This window comes from Loxodonta africana, chromosome 8 (genome assembly GCF_030014295.1).
Source record: "Loxodonta africana isolate mLoxAfr1 chromosome 8, mLoxAfr1.hap2, whole genome shotgun sequence".
NCBI lineage: Eukaryota > Metazoa > Chordata > Mammalia > Proboscidea > Elephantidae > Loxodonta > Loxodonta africana.
The window spans coordinates 93,832,875-93,848,680 of record NC_087349.1 but is presented as its reverse complement, the minus strand read 5'-3'; the positions used below and the strand labels follow the sequence as shown (position 1 = coordinate 93,848,680).

Sequence of the window (15,806 nt, the reverse complement as noted above, 5' to 3'; positions counted from 1 at the left end):
AAATGCTATGGCTGCTAACCAAAAGGTCAGCAGTTCAAATCCACCAGGTGCTCCTTGGAAACTCTGTGGGGCAGTTCTACTCTGTCCTATAGGGTCGCTATGAGTTGGAATCAACTCGACGAAAACGGGTTTGGGTTTTTTTGGTTTGGCTCTAAGTATGGTACCTCCAAAAGCATAAAGTTCAGATGCTGAATGTGCCCCAACGCCTTTTCATCCTGTCACTTACCTACACCAGCCTCCCCATAGCCCAAGTGGGGCGGAATGATCACTGTTCGTTTCTCTCCAACGCACATCTCTCTGAGACCCATGTCCATTCCCAACACGACTTGTCCAGATCCCAAAACAATATTATACGTCTTGCCTAAATTCCACCTGAAAATGAAACAGAGGAGTGTCTGATCAGGACATCAACCCATCAGTACTTGAGAGTGCTCTCATGTGACAACCACACTATCCCTTCTGCGATATTTCGGCCAAGGGTGCATAACCTTGGAACATTCTGTACAATAACCAGCCTATAATCTTCAAAGGTGTCAAGGTCATGAAAGTCAAGAAAAAGCTGAGGAGCTGGTCCAGAGTGGAAGAGCACCTTGGAATGGGATTCTTTTGCTCTAAAGTACCTTATGGAAATATTTGGCAATACTTAAGTGGGGTTTCAGGATTAAAAAATTAGATACTATTAATGTAACTTCCTGATTTTAATGGCTGTATCATGTTTTCAACCACCTCATATGCATGCGAAACCTGGACAACGAATAAAGAAGGCCAAAGAAGAATTGATGTCTTTGAATTATGGTGTTGGTGAAGAATACTGAATATACTATGGACTGCCAAAAGAACGAACAAATCTATCCTGGAAGAAGTACAGCCAGAATGTTCCTTAGAAGCAAGGATGGCGAGATGTCATCTCACATATTTTGGACATGTTACCAAGAGGGACCAGTCCCTGGAGAAGGACATTATGCTTGGTAAAGTAGAGGGTCAGCAAAAAAGAGGAAGACCCTCAACGAGATAGACTGACACACTGGCTGCAACAATGGGCATAACAATTATTGTGAAGATGGCACATGATGGGGCAGTGTTTCATTCTGTTGTAGATGGGGTTGCTGAGTTGGAACTGACTCGATAGCACCTAACAACAACCACACTGAGTTATGCTAAGGTTTTTATAGGGTAATTTTCAGAAGTAAGCTCACCAGGCCTTTCTTTCTAGTCCGTCTTAGTCTAGAAGCTCCACTGAAACCTGTCCACCATGGGTGACCCTGCTGGTATTTAAAATAGCAGTGGCATAACTTCCAGCATGACAGCAACATGCAAGCCACCATAGTACAACAAATTGACAGCCAAAAAAATTATAAAAGAATGTTTTTGTGTGAAACGCACACTAATGTATTCAAGCGGGGGTGGGGCATCATGCTGGCAACGTACTCTTCAATGATTAATGAGGAAAATGTTCTTTGTACTAGTCTTGTAAATTTTCCCTAAGTGTGAGTTTCTTTCAGAGATTGGGTCAATGTTCTGGTCAGGGCTTTTCAAGAGAATTTTTTAAAATATAGAGCCTGAATTTTGAATTCAACAAGAGCTGAGTTTGAATCTTGGTTCAGCTATTTACTTTGACACCAGGAAATGTAATCTCACAGGACCAATTTCCTCGTTTATAAAATGGAGATAATAAGACCTATCTCACCACGATATTCTGAAGACTAAATAATATAATAATACACTTAAGTGCAGAGTGTTAAGGGCTCAATGAAAGGATGGCCTCGAGGGTGTAAAGTCCTTGTGTTTGTAACAGTTTATGACTCTAGAGAAATAACAGAATTTAATAAGGGCCAGAGTTTTGACTTGCAGCCTGGTGGCACAATGGTTAAAAGCTTGGCTGTTAACTAAAAAGTCAGCAGTTCGAATCCACCAGTCACTCCTTGGAAACCCAATGGGGCAGTTCTACTCTGTCCTGTAGAGTTGCTGTGAGTAGGAATCAACCCCACAGCAATGAGTTATGGGGTTTTTTTGGTACCATTTTGATTACTCTTGATCTCCATGGTCCTCAGGAAACCCAGATAAATAAAAGCTGTCTCTGATACCTCAGTCACTACCGAAAATAAATCTATTTCAAAATTTATGGCATTCCTATCATTTTCTAAAGGCAACCGTAGGTATGTTCTTCAATGCCAAAGACGTCTGGAGCCCCTTGATGTCTACCACTAGGAAGTGACGAAGTGGAAGGGAAGGCCCCTTTGGGTCACATACTTCACAGCCTCCCCTGAGCCCAGGACCTCCGCTTGTTCTCCTCCTCAAGCTGGTTCCCAAGGCCAGGCAGGTTCTCTGGGACCAGAAAAAACCAAAATAAGGTTTGCATTTGTCCTACCTGGGATGAAACCAAAACCGAAAAAGGGTGCCTTCCTTTGTCCCTCCCCACACACAATCCCTCCTTTGTTTGCAGCACAGATGCCCTCACATTGCTTTCTCCAGGAGCTGGCCGTTGTGGACCTCCCATGGGACTATGCAGTTTCAGTCATACAGAATAATAATATTTACTTTTCCTACCCAGGCCAGTTTAAACATATATTAAGAAAGTCCTCCAAACAAACAATTTGTTTACTTGTGTCATCTTTGAAAACCCCATTAATTTTTTTCCCCTCATGTCACCCTTCTATTTCTGTTTTTTTGCCAACTTTTCCCTCAAACATTCTCCTCATTCCTTCTGTGCTCTTCCCAGCTTCCCATCCGCTCCGGCTTCCTGCTTCCTGTCTGCACCACCGCCCTCTCTGGCTCCCGGCCCACGTGCCTATCAATCCTCTCAGCCCTGACAAACAAGCGCTGAACAAGTGCCAACAGCAATATCTGCCAAGGAGCTAGAGATGGGACTGGGTCACAGCTCCAGAAGTGGCTTCTCTCCCACACACAGGTAGGCAGGTGCTGCCACACTTCCCATTATTCAGAAGAGACCAGCAGGGATGCCCAGGATGTTGCTGATTTACATGTAACACAAATGATTCTCAAGGTACAAAATGGCGTCTGTGATGAGAGGAAGGAGCCTGCATCACTTGGCTCCCCGATGCTCTTTAAGAATGCTGTGCATCTGGCATGACTAATGTAATCAACAGCACTAAATTGTACATCTGAAAAATGCTGAATTGGCAGATGTTGTGTTTTAGATACATATTTTTACAACAATTTAAAAAAAGACAAAGAATGCTGTGAATCCACCACACGCACATTCAGAGGAAGGCAGGATGACAGAGTCTCCCCCAGCCCACATGGAAAGCATTTCCTGAGCCCACTGGGAAGGAATTCCTTTGTTCGTTTTCCACCCCCATTTTCCCCTTCCACAGCCTTAAGAGCGTTAACAATGGCAATGACAGCAAGCCACTAACCTCATAGACTGTTCTAATCTTTTGGACCATTTTCGCAAGCATAAACTCACTTGACCCTCAAAACAACTACACGCCATGCTTCCTCCCTGTTGCCCTCCACATGCTTATATTTAATAACTGGTGGTTGGGATCTCTTTGGAAGGAGATTTGTTGTAAGCCAACCAAAACACCAAACCTGTTGCCGTCGAGTAGATTCCAACTCATAGTGACCCTATAGGACAGAATGGAACTGCCCCATAGGGTTTCCAAGTTTGTAAATCTTTATGGAAATAGACTGCCACATCTTTCTCCAATGGAGCAGCTAGCACGTTTGAACCGCCGACCTCTTGGTTAGGAGCTGAGCGCTTAATCACTGCACTACCAGGGCTCCTTTGTTGCAAGCCAAAAAAAAACAAAACAAACTAAACCCGTTGCCATGTAGTGGATTCCAACTCCAAGGCCCTGTAAATCTGGGTCCTAGGAGCTATGTACATACTTCTTTCATTCTAAAATGCTTATCTTTTCACATTTTAACAGCTCTGTAATCGAGATACACTTTACAAATGACAGTGTGTCACTGTCTTTAGGCAGCATTTTGACTTCCTTGGAAATACATAAAATAATAATGATTCTAATAATAAAGGTATTTTTAGATTTGATGGACTACATTAAACGTATTAACATACAGGGCCTCGGAACACCAAAGGGCTTACTCTGTAGGGTATGGCAGTAGTATGTCTCCAGGGCTCTCTCTATGCCTGGCCTTCCCCAGCCACACATCATCACCTGAAGCTAGCGGGTAGTGGGGTGGCTGAGAGGGGGAGAGGGCCCCTTCCCTTCTAGAATAAATGCAGCAGCACATCTATGAAGCCTTTCTCTCCAAAACCAAACTTAGGAATCTAAATCAGACTCAGGACAAAAATGGATATACTTATATTCCAAAACCCAAAAACCAAACCTGCTGCCCTTGAGTCAGTTCCAACTCATAGCAATCCTACAGCAGAACTGCCCCCAGCATTTCCAAGACTGTCATCTTTACAGAAGCAGACCGCCTCGTCTTTCTCCTGCACAGCAGTTGGTGATTTTGAACTACTGGGTAACCTTTCAGTTAGCAGCCAAGCACTTTAACCACTGCGCCACCAGGGCGCCTTATATTATGGCAATATAAAGAAAAGCTGAGAATGTTTCTTCACCAATGAAAAGAATATTGTGTTAATTTATAGATTCACCTGAAGATATAGATACATAAGAAGCAAAACTCTGTTTATATGCACGATACTAGTTTATACTGTTGATTCCTATTTAATATATTTTCAGAATGTACCTCAATCAATTAACAGTTATGAAATGCTCCCTTTGTGCTACAGTATGTGCTAAGTGCAGGGAGTAAAAAGATGAACAAACACATTGGGTGTCTTCAAGGCATTCAGCCGAATGACAGAGATAGAAACAAAAATAAATAACTAAAATACAGGTAATACAAAGTGTTGCGGACCGGTACACCAATTTTCCTTGCAGCATTATTCACAATAGCCAAAAGATGCAAACAGCCTAAGTGTCCATCAACAGAGGAATGGATAAACAGAATGTGATATACACGTACAATGAAATATTATTCCATCATAAAAAAAGGAATGGAGTTCTAGTAAATGCTACATGAATGAGACCCGAAAACATTACGCTAAGACAAAATGATATGTATTGTATGATCTCATTTATATGAACACCAGTAATAGACAAATGTATACAGACAGAGAGTAGATCAGTGGTTACCAGGGCGGGGTGGGGGGTGGTGGCGCGGGGTGTGGGAATGGGAGTTACCACTTAACAGGCACAGAGTTTCTGTTTGGGGTGATGAAAAGTTCGGGAAACAAACAGCGGTGATGGTTGCATAACATTGTGAGTGTGACTAATGCTACTGGACTATGCACTTGAGGATGGTTAAGACAGCAAACTTTATGTTGTACCAGTAGTCCCTGACTTACGACATGGCTCCATTCCAAGGACTCTGTCCTAAGTCGGTTCTGATGTAAGTAGAATACCTATTTTTTTTTTCAGTTTTCATTTTATTGCCTTTTATTATTAGTTTCTTTTTTTTTTTTTAAGCAGAGGAAGATCGAACTTTATTGAAACTGCTTGCATACAAACTATACTGCACTATAACCAAATTATTATTAGTTTCTTTATAAATCCAACCTGTATTTGTCTTCAAGGGTTGCATGAGAATGATAACATTAGCAAATTACATGCTGCAACGTTGTACGTAGCAAATATTACAAATGATAAGATGTAAAGAAAAAAAAAGGACAGTCCTAAGTGCAGCACGTCATAACCCATATGGGTCGTAAGTCAAGGACTAGCTGTATATGTTTCACCACCAGAAAAAGAAAAATGTTATGAGACTACAGAAGCGGGAGCAGTTGATTCTTCCTAGGAATTAAGGAAAGCTTTTGAGAAGAAAAAGGACGTTTAAGCCAGGAAAGAAGTTGGATAGATGGAAGGTAAACTAGAGAGACAGGGTGCAAGCAGCAGTACACAGCCTGCACCACTGTACCTGGTGGCCCTGGGAGGCAGAAGATGGGCTCCAGCAGGAAATGAGACCAGCAAGGCAGAATAGAGCGAGGCAAGGAGAGCCTTAGGTGCCATACTAAAGAGTTTGGACTTTATGTGTCCAAACATTTGCCATTTCAACCGTTTTTATGTGTACAATTCGGTGACATTAATTACATTCACCATGTTGTGGAATCATCACCATTATCTGTTACCAAAAATTTTTCCCACTCTTAATAGAAACTCTAGAAACCCTGATGGCATAGTGGTTAAAAGCTATGGCTGTTAACCAAAAGGTTGGTAGTTCAAATACACCAGGCACTCCTTGGAAACTCTACCGGGAAGCTCTACTCTGTCCTATAGGGTCACTATGAGTTGGAATTGACTTGACAGCAGTGGGTTTTAATAGAAACTCAGTGTCCCTTGTGGGTTCATTTTTAAAAAGGGAAGTCATATGAAGAGATCTACTTTTCAGAAACACAATTTTCACAGGGTGGGAAGTGGCCTGGAGCGGAAGGGAAACCATTAATAGGAAACTCTTAGAATAATGTACCTGAGCAGTGATGAAGGCTTAAGGCATGAAGTATGGAAGGAATGAAGACAAGAAAAGCCCTCAACCAGTATCTGATGAAACAAAAAGGTGACTCATGGGAACACACAACGTTTACCCACCAAGCTCACTCCCACGCCATTCCCTGGTGGCTCTTACGTGGAGTCCAGCAGAGTCCCGTCCAGAAGTGAGGCGTTGTAGTGATACTTGAGGTAATCTCCCTTCTTACTCAGCACTGAGCAGTTGGGGGGCTTGTAGTGGGAGGTGATGCTGATGGAGTCAGAGGGGTTGTGGAAGTCAATCACGTGGATGTCAAACACCAGCACGGCTGAGCCAGGAATATTCCCTAAAGGACAGACATGGTGAGTTAATGAACAAAACCTCAAGCAGCAGAATGTGTGCCTTCCAACATCTGTCCTCGTGGCCTCCAGAAAACAACACAGGGACCCAGATACAGAATCCTAGGGAATACTATGGGAATGGAGCTAGAAGAGCCTTTAAAAGTACCCAGTACTTATTTACAGATGAAGAAACTGAGGCATGAATTTGCCCAGAGTCACACAGCCAGTTCAAGACTATGGGCTATTACCCCACAGAATCATTGAGCCCAGATGATTCATAGTCAAATTTGTCACAGATGAGGAAACCAAAGTTCAGCCAATTTATGGTTCACCCACCGGAAGAGGCAGGATGAGAAAATAGTCTGTAGACTGAAATTCACTCCAGTGTCCTACCACTGCTCAAGGGGAAAAAAAGAAAAAAAACTAACATTGACTTCATAAGGGAAAAAACTAGCCAAAATTGGCACATATACACTCCTTATTACAGTTCACAAAATGCTTTTACACACATCCTATTTGTTCTACACAAAATTATTACTATTCTTTTCCATTATCTTCAAACAGTATCTTACATCTGGATAATGTTTTACAGTTCATAAAAGTATTTTCCCATACATTATCTCATTACATCCCTATAGCAAGCAACCTTGGGAAGTAAGTATTACCATAAATTGGGATTAACAGACACTCCATGAATTTAGCAACAGCTTTTCAGGGCATGGGGAAAGACCTTAAGCACATGTATCAGTTGAAAAACACACACCCCAGACCATATCAGAAAAGTTTTTGTTAGTCGGGGTGGAGTTGGCCCCTGATTCCTGGCGACCCCATGTACAGGAGGATGGGATCACTGTGCTTCATAGGGTTTTCACTGGCTGTTTGAAACAATGTAGATTACTAGGCCTTTCTGCTAAGGTGCTTCTCGGTGGACTCGAACCTCCAACCTTATAGTTAGCAGCCAAGCATGTTAACAGTTTCCACCACTCTGGGGCTCCATTTCAGAAAAGTTTAAGTGTAAAAAAATTTTAAATAGTGTTTCTTAGAATCAAGGAGGTATAATATTATTATTACCATTACAGATAAGAAGACCAACTCAGATATAACTTGCTCAAGAACACAACACAGCTATAGACAATTCAAGCAGATATATGAACACCAGTGGCCCCGCCCTATCCCTTACATCTATCATGTACTTCTCTGTGTCTCTCTTGTTTGTGTGCTGTCTGTAACACATACACACACACGTACTCACACACACTCTAAATGGGTGCTCATTAAATACCAGGCACTCTCCTAAGTGCTTTATAGGTATTAATTTATTGAATTTTCACTATAATTCTACATCCCCAATTTACAGGTAAGAAAACTGAGGCACAAACTTTGGGGCTTGACTGAAGTTAACAGTGTAGTAATTACAGAGGCACGCACCTTAACAGCAGAACACAGGTGCCCGATATTCACTAGCAATGGGAGTCGCTGATGTGGGTAATAACAGGATGCAGGATCTTTCTCATAGGAAATAGAAATTGCAGAGGGCCACCAGCCAGAAGTTTGCTCAGAATAAGGGCCAAGGGCAGCTCTACCTGGGGAACTAACACACACTAACAGTGTGAGTAGCTATAGAGCCACATCAGTAATTTCTTAGCCTGGGAAACCCATTAGACTCACTTGGGAATGAACCCGCAAAACCTGGTAAGTGAAAGAAGTTGAACACAAAAGGCTGTATATAATTCCATTGATATGAAATGTCCAAAAGAGGCAAATCCATAGAGACAGAAATTTGATGAGTGGCTGCCAGGGGGTGTGGGAGGGGGAAATGGGGACTCATTGCTAATAGGCACAGGGTTTCATTCTGGGGTAATGAAAAGGTTCTGGAATTAGTAGTGATGGCTGCACAACTCTGAATATACTAAAACCCACTAAATTGTACACTTTCATATGGTGAATTTTATGATGTATAAATTAATTACACATCCATAAAAGAGTAACTTTTTAAAAACCCACCTAGGAGCATTAAAAAAACTGTCACTGCTGACTGGAGAAACCCTGAGAGTATGCCCCCTGGACACCCTTTTAGCTTAGTACTGAAGTCTCACTCCTGAGGTTCACCCTTCAGTCAAAGATTAGACAAGCCCATAAAACAAAACGAGACTAAAAGGGCACACCAGCCCAGGGGCAGGGACCAGAAGGCAGGAAGAGGACAGGAAAGCTGGTAATAGGGGACCCAAGGTCAAGAAGGGAGAGTGTTGACATGTCGTTGGGGCTGTTAACCAATGTCAGAAAACAATATGTGTATTATTTAATGAGAAGCTAGTTTGTTTTGTAGACCTTCATCTAAAGTACGATTAAAATAAAAAAAAAAAAATTGCCACTGCCTGGGCCACACCTTGAGATCAGACTTAACTGTTCTAGAGCAATGGGTCTCAGACGTCGATGGGTATCAAAATCACATGGAGAACTTGGTAAAATACAAAGGCCCAGGCCCTACCTCACCTCAACACTTCTGGACTTCCTCAACCTCATTAGCTCTCCAGGTGATTCTCATCTGTGGTGAGCACCAACATTTTAGACCTGCTAGACTACAGACAGGCATTGGCATTTTCATCAGCTTCCCAGGGGATTCTAATAGGCGGCCAGGTTTAAGAAACACTGTGCTTAATAATCTATACATCAGCAACTGAGAAGCCTTGGGAAGCCCCATATCTAATCAAGATGACCAAGGCATGATTGGAATCAGATATGATTGGTGGAAAAGAAAGATGCAGCTTGATCGGCTGTATCAACCTGTCTGAAGAAAGGATGTGTGGCTGGAGCCTTAGAAAAGGGTGCCTAGGACATCATCTTTCTTGGACCAAGCTGGGCAGACACTAAATTTGGCCAAGGCGCATTTGGGCACAGGGCTTTCTCCATGGCCAAAAGCACTATGCCTCAAGACAACCCTTCTCCCTGAGCTCTGTCTCCAGCTTGCTGAAAACCTTCCTGATGGCTAACTCAGCTTCTTAGACCCTGAGGATGCCAGGAACAAGTTTTCCCATCAGCAGAGAGGTACGGTCAGTCACACCTTACCAAGTAAATATTTAGCAGACAGGTGTGTGTCTCAGCTCTTAGGAAGTTAATGTGAGTCAGTCCTACCAGGTGCCTGATTAACTCTGAGACGCAGACACGTATCATCGAGGGCATCACAAGAAAGTAATCTCTGTGTGGGCAGAAACTTGTGTCTTTTTCTCTGCTGAATCCCCAGTGCCTGGTCATGGTACTGCCCAAATCTTTGATGGGTGGGCAGATAGAGTTTCTGGGCCTGCACAGATGAGGACCAGATCTTGAACCATAAGATCTCATCTGCCCCAGGCAGCCAGCAGGCCTTCCGCCCTCACCCCCTCCATCTTGCTGAGTTCCATAAAAAGCATTAAGCTCACTCTAGTTCATGGTAGCTTCTTGTGTGTCTGAGTAGAACAGTACTCCACGTGGCTTTCAATGTCTGATTTTTTTGAGAAGTAGATCACTAGGCCTTTCTTCCAAGGCACTTCTGAGTGAACTTGAACCTCCAACCTCTCAGCTAGTAGCCAAGCGCATTAACTATTTGCATCACCCAGGGACTCCTGAGTTCCACAAAGCTACCTACAGACTAGGTATAGGAATCAGTGATGACCAGCAAACAGGTGAAAATAACCTTCACTATGGCCCCAAAACCAAACTTCTCTCGAATAAACCCTCATTCAGTTTTTACCACTAGAATCCCTTCTCAAGAAGACGCATATTCTCAGGAATCCAGACTTTCTGGAACCATGGAGGCTGGATGAACCCCTGAAACTATTGCCCTGAGATAATCTTTAAGCCAAACTTTAAACCAAATATATCCCTTGAAGTCTTAAACCAAACGATAGCTTAACTAGTAAAAAATGTCTACCTTGAGCATTGTGCTCTTTTAAGAACTATCTATATGGTTTATATGGGATCAAATTGATAACAGCAACTGGAAAGATTAGACAGACAGGAAGCTTAGGGGGCAGTGATATTAATGGGGGAGAACAATTCAAAAGGGAGAGTGAGAGTGGTTGGACAACTCAAAGAATGTAATCTATGTCACTGAATTCTACATGTAGAAATTGCTGAATTGGTGTGTATAGTCTGCTGTGTATATTCTCAACAACACAAATAAAATAAATTATATTAAAAAAAAAGAAGAGGCACAGATGACAAAAAAATAAAGGCAGCCGATTAGCATGCCTGGAAGGAAACTCTGCCCCTCCTGTTGGTCGTGGGTTTTCTCTGTGAGTTCTAGGACTTAGGACTTCTGTTTGAGTTCTTGGTTCTCCATATATGGGTATCAACAAGTCACTGCATGGAAACTCATCCATTTTGTTTGTCTGCTATGAGTCAGAATCAACTCGACGCCACTGGGTTTTATATGTAGGCAGGGCGAAATCCCTGGGTCCACTTACTGGGTTCCATCGCCAATTAGCTGTGTGGCCTTGGCCAAGTGACTCAAACTCTCAAGGCCTTCTTACTTTATAAAAAAAAGTTATGATAATGCCTCAACTCTTTTTAGTTATACTTTAGATGAAGGTTTACAAAACAAACTAGCTTCTCATTAAACAGTACACATATTGTTTTATGACATTGCTTAACATATTGTTTTATGACATTGTTTAACAACCCCATGACATGTCAATAGTCTCCCGTCTTGACCTTGGGTTCCCTACTACCAGTTTTCCTGTCCCCTCCTGCCTTCTAGTCCTTGGCCCTGGACTGGTGTGCCCCTTTAGTCTAGTTTTGTTTTATGGGCCTGTTTCATCTTTGGCTGAAGGGTGAACCTCAGGAGTGACTTCATTACTGAGATAAAATGGTGTCCAGGGGGCCACAGTCTCAAGGTTTTTCCAGTCTCTGTCAGGCCACTAAGTCTGTTTTTTGTGAGTTAGAATTTTGTTCTACATTGTTCTCCAGCTCTGTCCAGAACCCTCTATTGTGATCCCTGTCACAGTAGTCAGTGGTGATACCTGGGCACCACCTAGTTGTACTAGACTCAGTCTAGTAGAGGCTGCAGTAGATGTAGTCCGTTAGTTCTTTGGACTAATCTGTCTTTAGTTTTCTTCATTCTCCCTTGCTCTCAAAGGGGTGCGACCAGTGGAGTATCTTAGATGACTGCTCACAGGCTTTTAAGACCCCAGATGCTACTCCCCAAAGTAGAAGGTAGAACATTTTCTTTATAAACTGTATTGTGCCAATTGAGCTAGATGTTCCCCAAGACCATGGTTTCCACAGCCCCCATCCCAGTGATTCGGTCCCTCAGAGAGTTTGGATTATGCCTATGGAGCTTCCATGACCTTGCCTTGGATAAGCTGTACTGGCCTCCCCAGTATTGTGTACTGTCAGGCGACTGCTTTGAGATTTGAATGGTATCGTGTGGGAGGCACGCCTGACATTCAGCACATAATGTGAGCGGTTTTCTCCTTCCTAAGGGAGTGCTTAAAAGGAAGTTGGGGTGCAGGAAACCAGCAAGGAAGTAGTATTTACACAACCCCATGGGTAGAAACTAGTTTCCTCTTTAGGGTTGCAAACACTTCCAAGTCCCCTAATTTCAGGGCTGCCTCCACGGAACAAAGGTGATGATAAAAGAAGCAGCCAGAGTTTTACAGGAGGCCTACCCCTTCCTCTCCACAAACAGTGCAAGGAAAATGGCTACAACAAAAAGAAATGCTGATAGAGGTGAGAACCTTGGGAGAGCCTAGCAATTCATTCCTTCCACAAATGTTTACTGAACAATTACTATGTGCCTGGCCCTCTGGTAGGTGGTGAGGAAGTCACAAATTAGATAGATTCTGTGTCCTGGTGCCCTTCTTGGGTGAGTTCCTCAAGAATGAGCATTCAGTCCTATGCAACCGCCACAAAGAGGCCACAATGCTAATCATGAGAGGACAGAGGCAGGCTCCACAAGAGAACTTGAGTTTTACACATCAGGGTGTCCCACCCCTACAGCAACACATGATTCAGAATGAAGCAGCTTATGCCCAGAAAATTTATGAGCCTCTGATGCTTCCCAGAGCCTTATATAATTCTTTGCAGAGCTCTGTCTCATACTTGATTGAAAGCCAAAAGGAGGAAAATAAGCAAAAGTTTTCCATCACTGCATTCTTCTTAGTGGAAGGATTAGTCCTCAGGTCATAATGAAATAAGAATACTCAGAAATAATTTATCTATTTCTGTATGTATTTAGCTAGAAGTAGAAATTTACACGTTAGAAAACAACAGAACATCAAGACATTAAACAAGGCATCCAGGACATGAAGCAAGACCTGTTGAATGTGTCTTAGGGCTGTGATCTGTTGTGGCTTAATAAATCAGAAATTTAAGTCAGTGAGAAAAAAAAAATTTCTTCATTGTACACTCTAGTTTCTAACCAATCAGATGCTTCCTTGATCATCAGGGACAAAACCTATTGAGAAAATTACCAGGATCCTTACGATACATTAATGAAAATTAGAAGTAGGTTAACAAAATGAACATGTCCAGCAAGCAAGTCCAGCCAGAATCCCATCAACAAAAAGAATACAAAAGCAAAATAAATACTACATCAACTATTCCAAATCAAGTTAATTAAAAACAATGTATGTGAGAAAACAATGTAAGATGAAAGCATCATTCACAATACAATGCAGCCATTAAAAAATCCTGTTGACAGGTACTGGACTGGACTATAAGACGGAGAATGGTACTGGTGAGGAGTGAGCTTCTTGGCTCAAGTAGACACGTGAGACTCTGTGGGCAACTCCTGTCTGGAGGTGAGATGAGAAGGCGGGGGGGATGGGAGCTGGTGGAATGGATGCGGGGAATACAGGGTAGAAAGGAGGAATGTGCTTTCTCATTGGGGGAGAGCAGCCAAGAGTACATAGCAAGGTGTGTATAACTTTTTGTATGAGAGACTGACTTGATTTGTAAACTTTCACTTAAAGCACAATTAAAAAAAAATCCTGTTGGCATGGAAAGCTGTTCACAATAAATGAGGTGAAGAGAGAAATTACAGATTAGTATGTATAGATAATCCCAGTATTTGTTTTTGTAGATACATATTTCTTTTTACCTACGAAGATTCGTATGTACACAAAAGTATAGAAGGACATTCATTTCATGGTTAACATTGTTAATTTCCTGGGTGGTAGGATTATGGGTGATTTTGTTTTCTTTATCTATATTTTCTCTTTCTAAAGTCAATATGGAAACCCTGGTGGTGTAGTGGTTAAGAGCTATGGATACTAACCAAAAGATTGGCAGTTCAAATCCACCAGGTGCTCCTTGGAAACCTTATGGGGCAGTTCTGCTCTGTCCTGTAAGGTCGCTGTGAGTTGGAATCAACTCAACGGCAATGGGTTCTTTCTTAAGGTCAGTATACATTGTTTGTGTAATTTTAAAAAAAAGGTTTGTTGTTACAGTGACAAAAATGTTCTAAAACTAGATTATGGTGATGGTTCCACAACCTAGTCAACAGACTAAAAATCATTAAATTGTATGCTTAAATGGATGAATTTTATGGTATATAAATTTTACCTCAATAAATTTATTAAAAAACAAAGAACAGGGTTTTGCAGCTTACTTCTCATATACTTCACATTTTAAAAAAAAGTCATAGCGTGAGATCAAATAAATATAGTAAGATGTTAACAACTGGTGAATCTAAGTGGAGTTCACTGTACAATTCTTTCAACTGTGGTGTAGGTTTAAGAATTTTTAAAATGAAAAGGAAGAAAAGGGCAGGGAACAAGGACAAAGAACAGTGACACTAGAAACTCAAGCTAGTTGGGCATGCAAGTCTTAAGCTGGACTTCATTGTGCTGGTTCCCTAGAAGCCCTTGTTCCAAGCAATGTGGAAGCAACACACAGTGCCACGGTGCACACGGTGCTCACCTCTTCCTTCCTCTCCATACCCCAAATGAGGAGGGACCACAATCCTCCGCTTCTCTCCAATGCAAACACCAAGTAAACCTTCATCTATCCCAGGAATCACGTAGCCCTGCCCGATGTATGTGTCAAACGTGCGGTTCCGGGAGTAGCTAAAAAAAGGAGAAAAAAAAGCGAGGTTACTAACAAGGGACACCACAGCGGCAGGATAAATTAGTTGGTCCTGTAGAGCAACAGGAACATACAGGCCTCCAGACCCCAAAATAGAGGCCATATATATCGACTCAACGGCACTGGGGTTTTTTAGAGACATGCTACAGGCATGCTCCCCTGAAATGATAAACAAGAATCCACACAGGGTCTGAGCGGCCGTCTAAAGAAACGCTCCCAGAAACACGCCGCCAACCCTCTGATTTGATCAGGTTTATCGATGCAATGAGGGTCACAAGAAGCAACAATACAGAAATGTAGCTAATATGAACTGGACTCTGTATTTGGAAACCATGTCAAGTTACTGAAAAAGCATCAGAGGTAGCTCTTATCAGGGACTCAGAATGTACCACAAGGAGACTGTCCCCAGTATCCCAAGAGGACCAAGTCTATATGGAGGCATGAATACTCTGATTGCCAGAAAAATAGCCTATACACTGAGCCCATACATTCTTCAGCCTCTACCATAGCCTGGATGAAATATCCCTACTCAAATCACTGCTCACCAAGCCTCCCTCTAGTGAACACTCAGGCGTTCCAAATGCCACTGGCAGGAGGTCCGAGCATTCTACTCAATGGAGAGATCCAGGCTCTGTATAGATTGTCCACTGAGTCTGATTTCTATGCATTTGGTTAAAATAGCAATTCCCCAAAGCCTGATGACTCCAACATAAAATGATAAAACTTCACGTCAAGGCTATTACCAAACTCTGGACCACAGTGACCTGTACCCATCATCAACGCCACCAGGTGCAGATGTGGCAAAAAGCCTGTCCTGAAAGAGCCAGTCTGTTTTGCTATTACCTCATCAGACACAACCAGAGGATATGCCTCAGAGAAGATGGCCAGCCACAGACGGCCAGAGATGAGAAAGCAGAGCTGTGAGGGGCTTTCCCTTTCAATGCC

At 42.5% G+C, this 15,806-nt stretch overlaps 1 protein-coding gene across 1 annotated transcript in view; it reads right to left on the bottom strand.

Annotated features, from left to right (window-relative positions):
- Positions 1–15,806, bottom strand: part of FKBP9 (FKBP prolyl isomerase 9) — a 59,802-nt gene that overhangs the window by 6,557 nt on the left and 37,439 nt on the right. The window contains exons 6-8 of the mRNA XM_010587181.3: positions 14,697–14,842; positions 6,616–6,802; positions 227–372 (exon numbers count right to left, since the gene is read on the bottom strand). Of these exons, the coding sequence (XP_010585483.2) occupies positions 227–372; positions 6,616–6,802; positions 14,697–14,842 (479 nt within the window). The remainder of the gene's footprint in view (positions 1–226; positions 373–6,615; positions 6,803–14,696; positions 14,843–15,806) is intronic.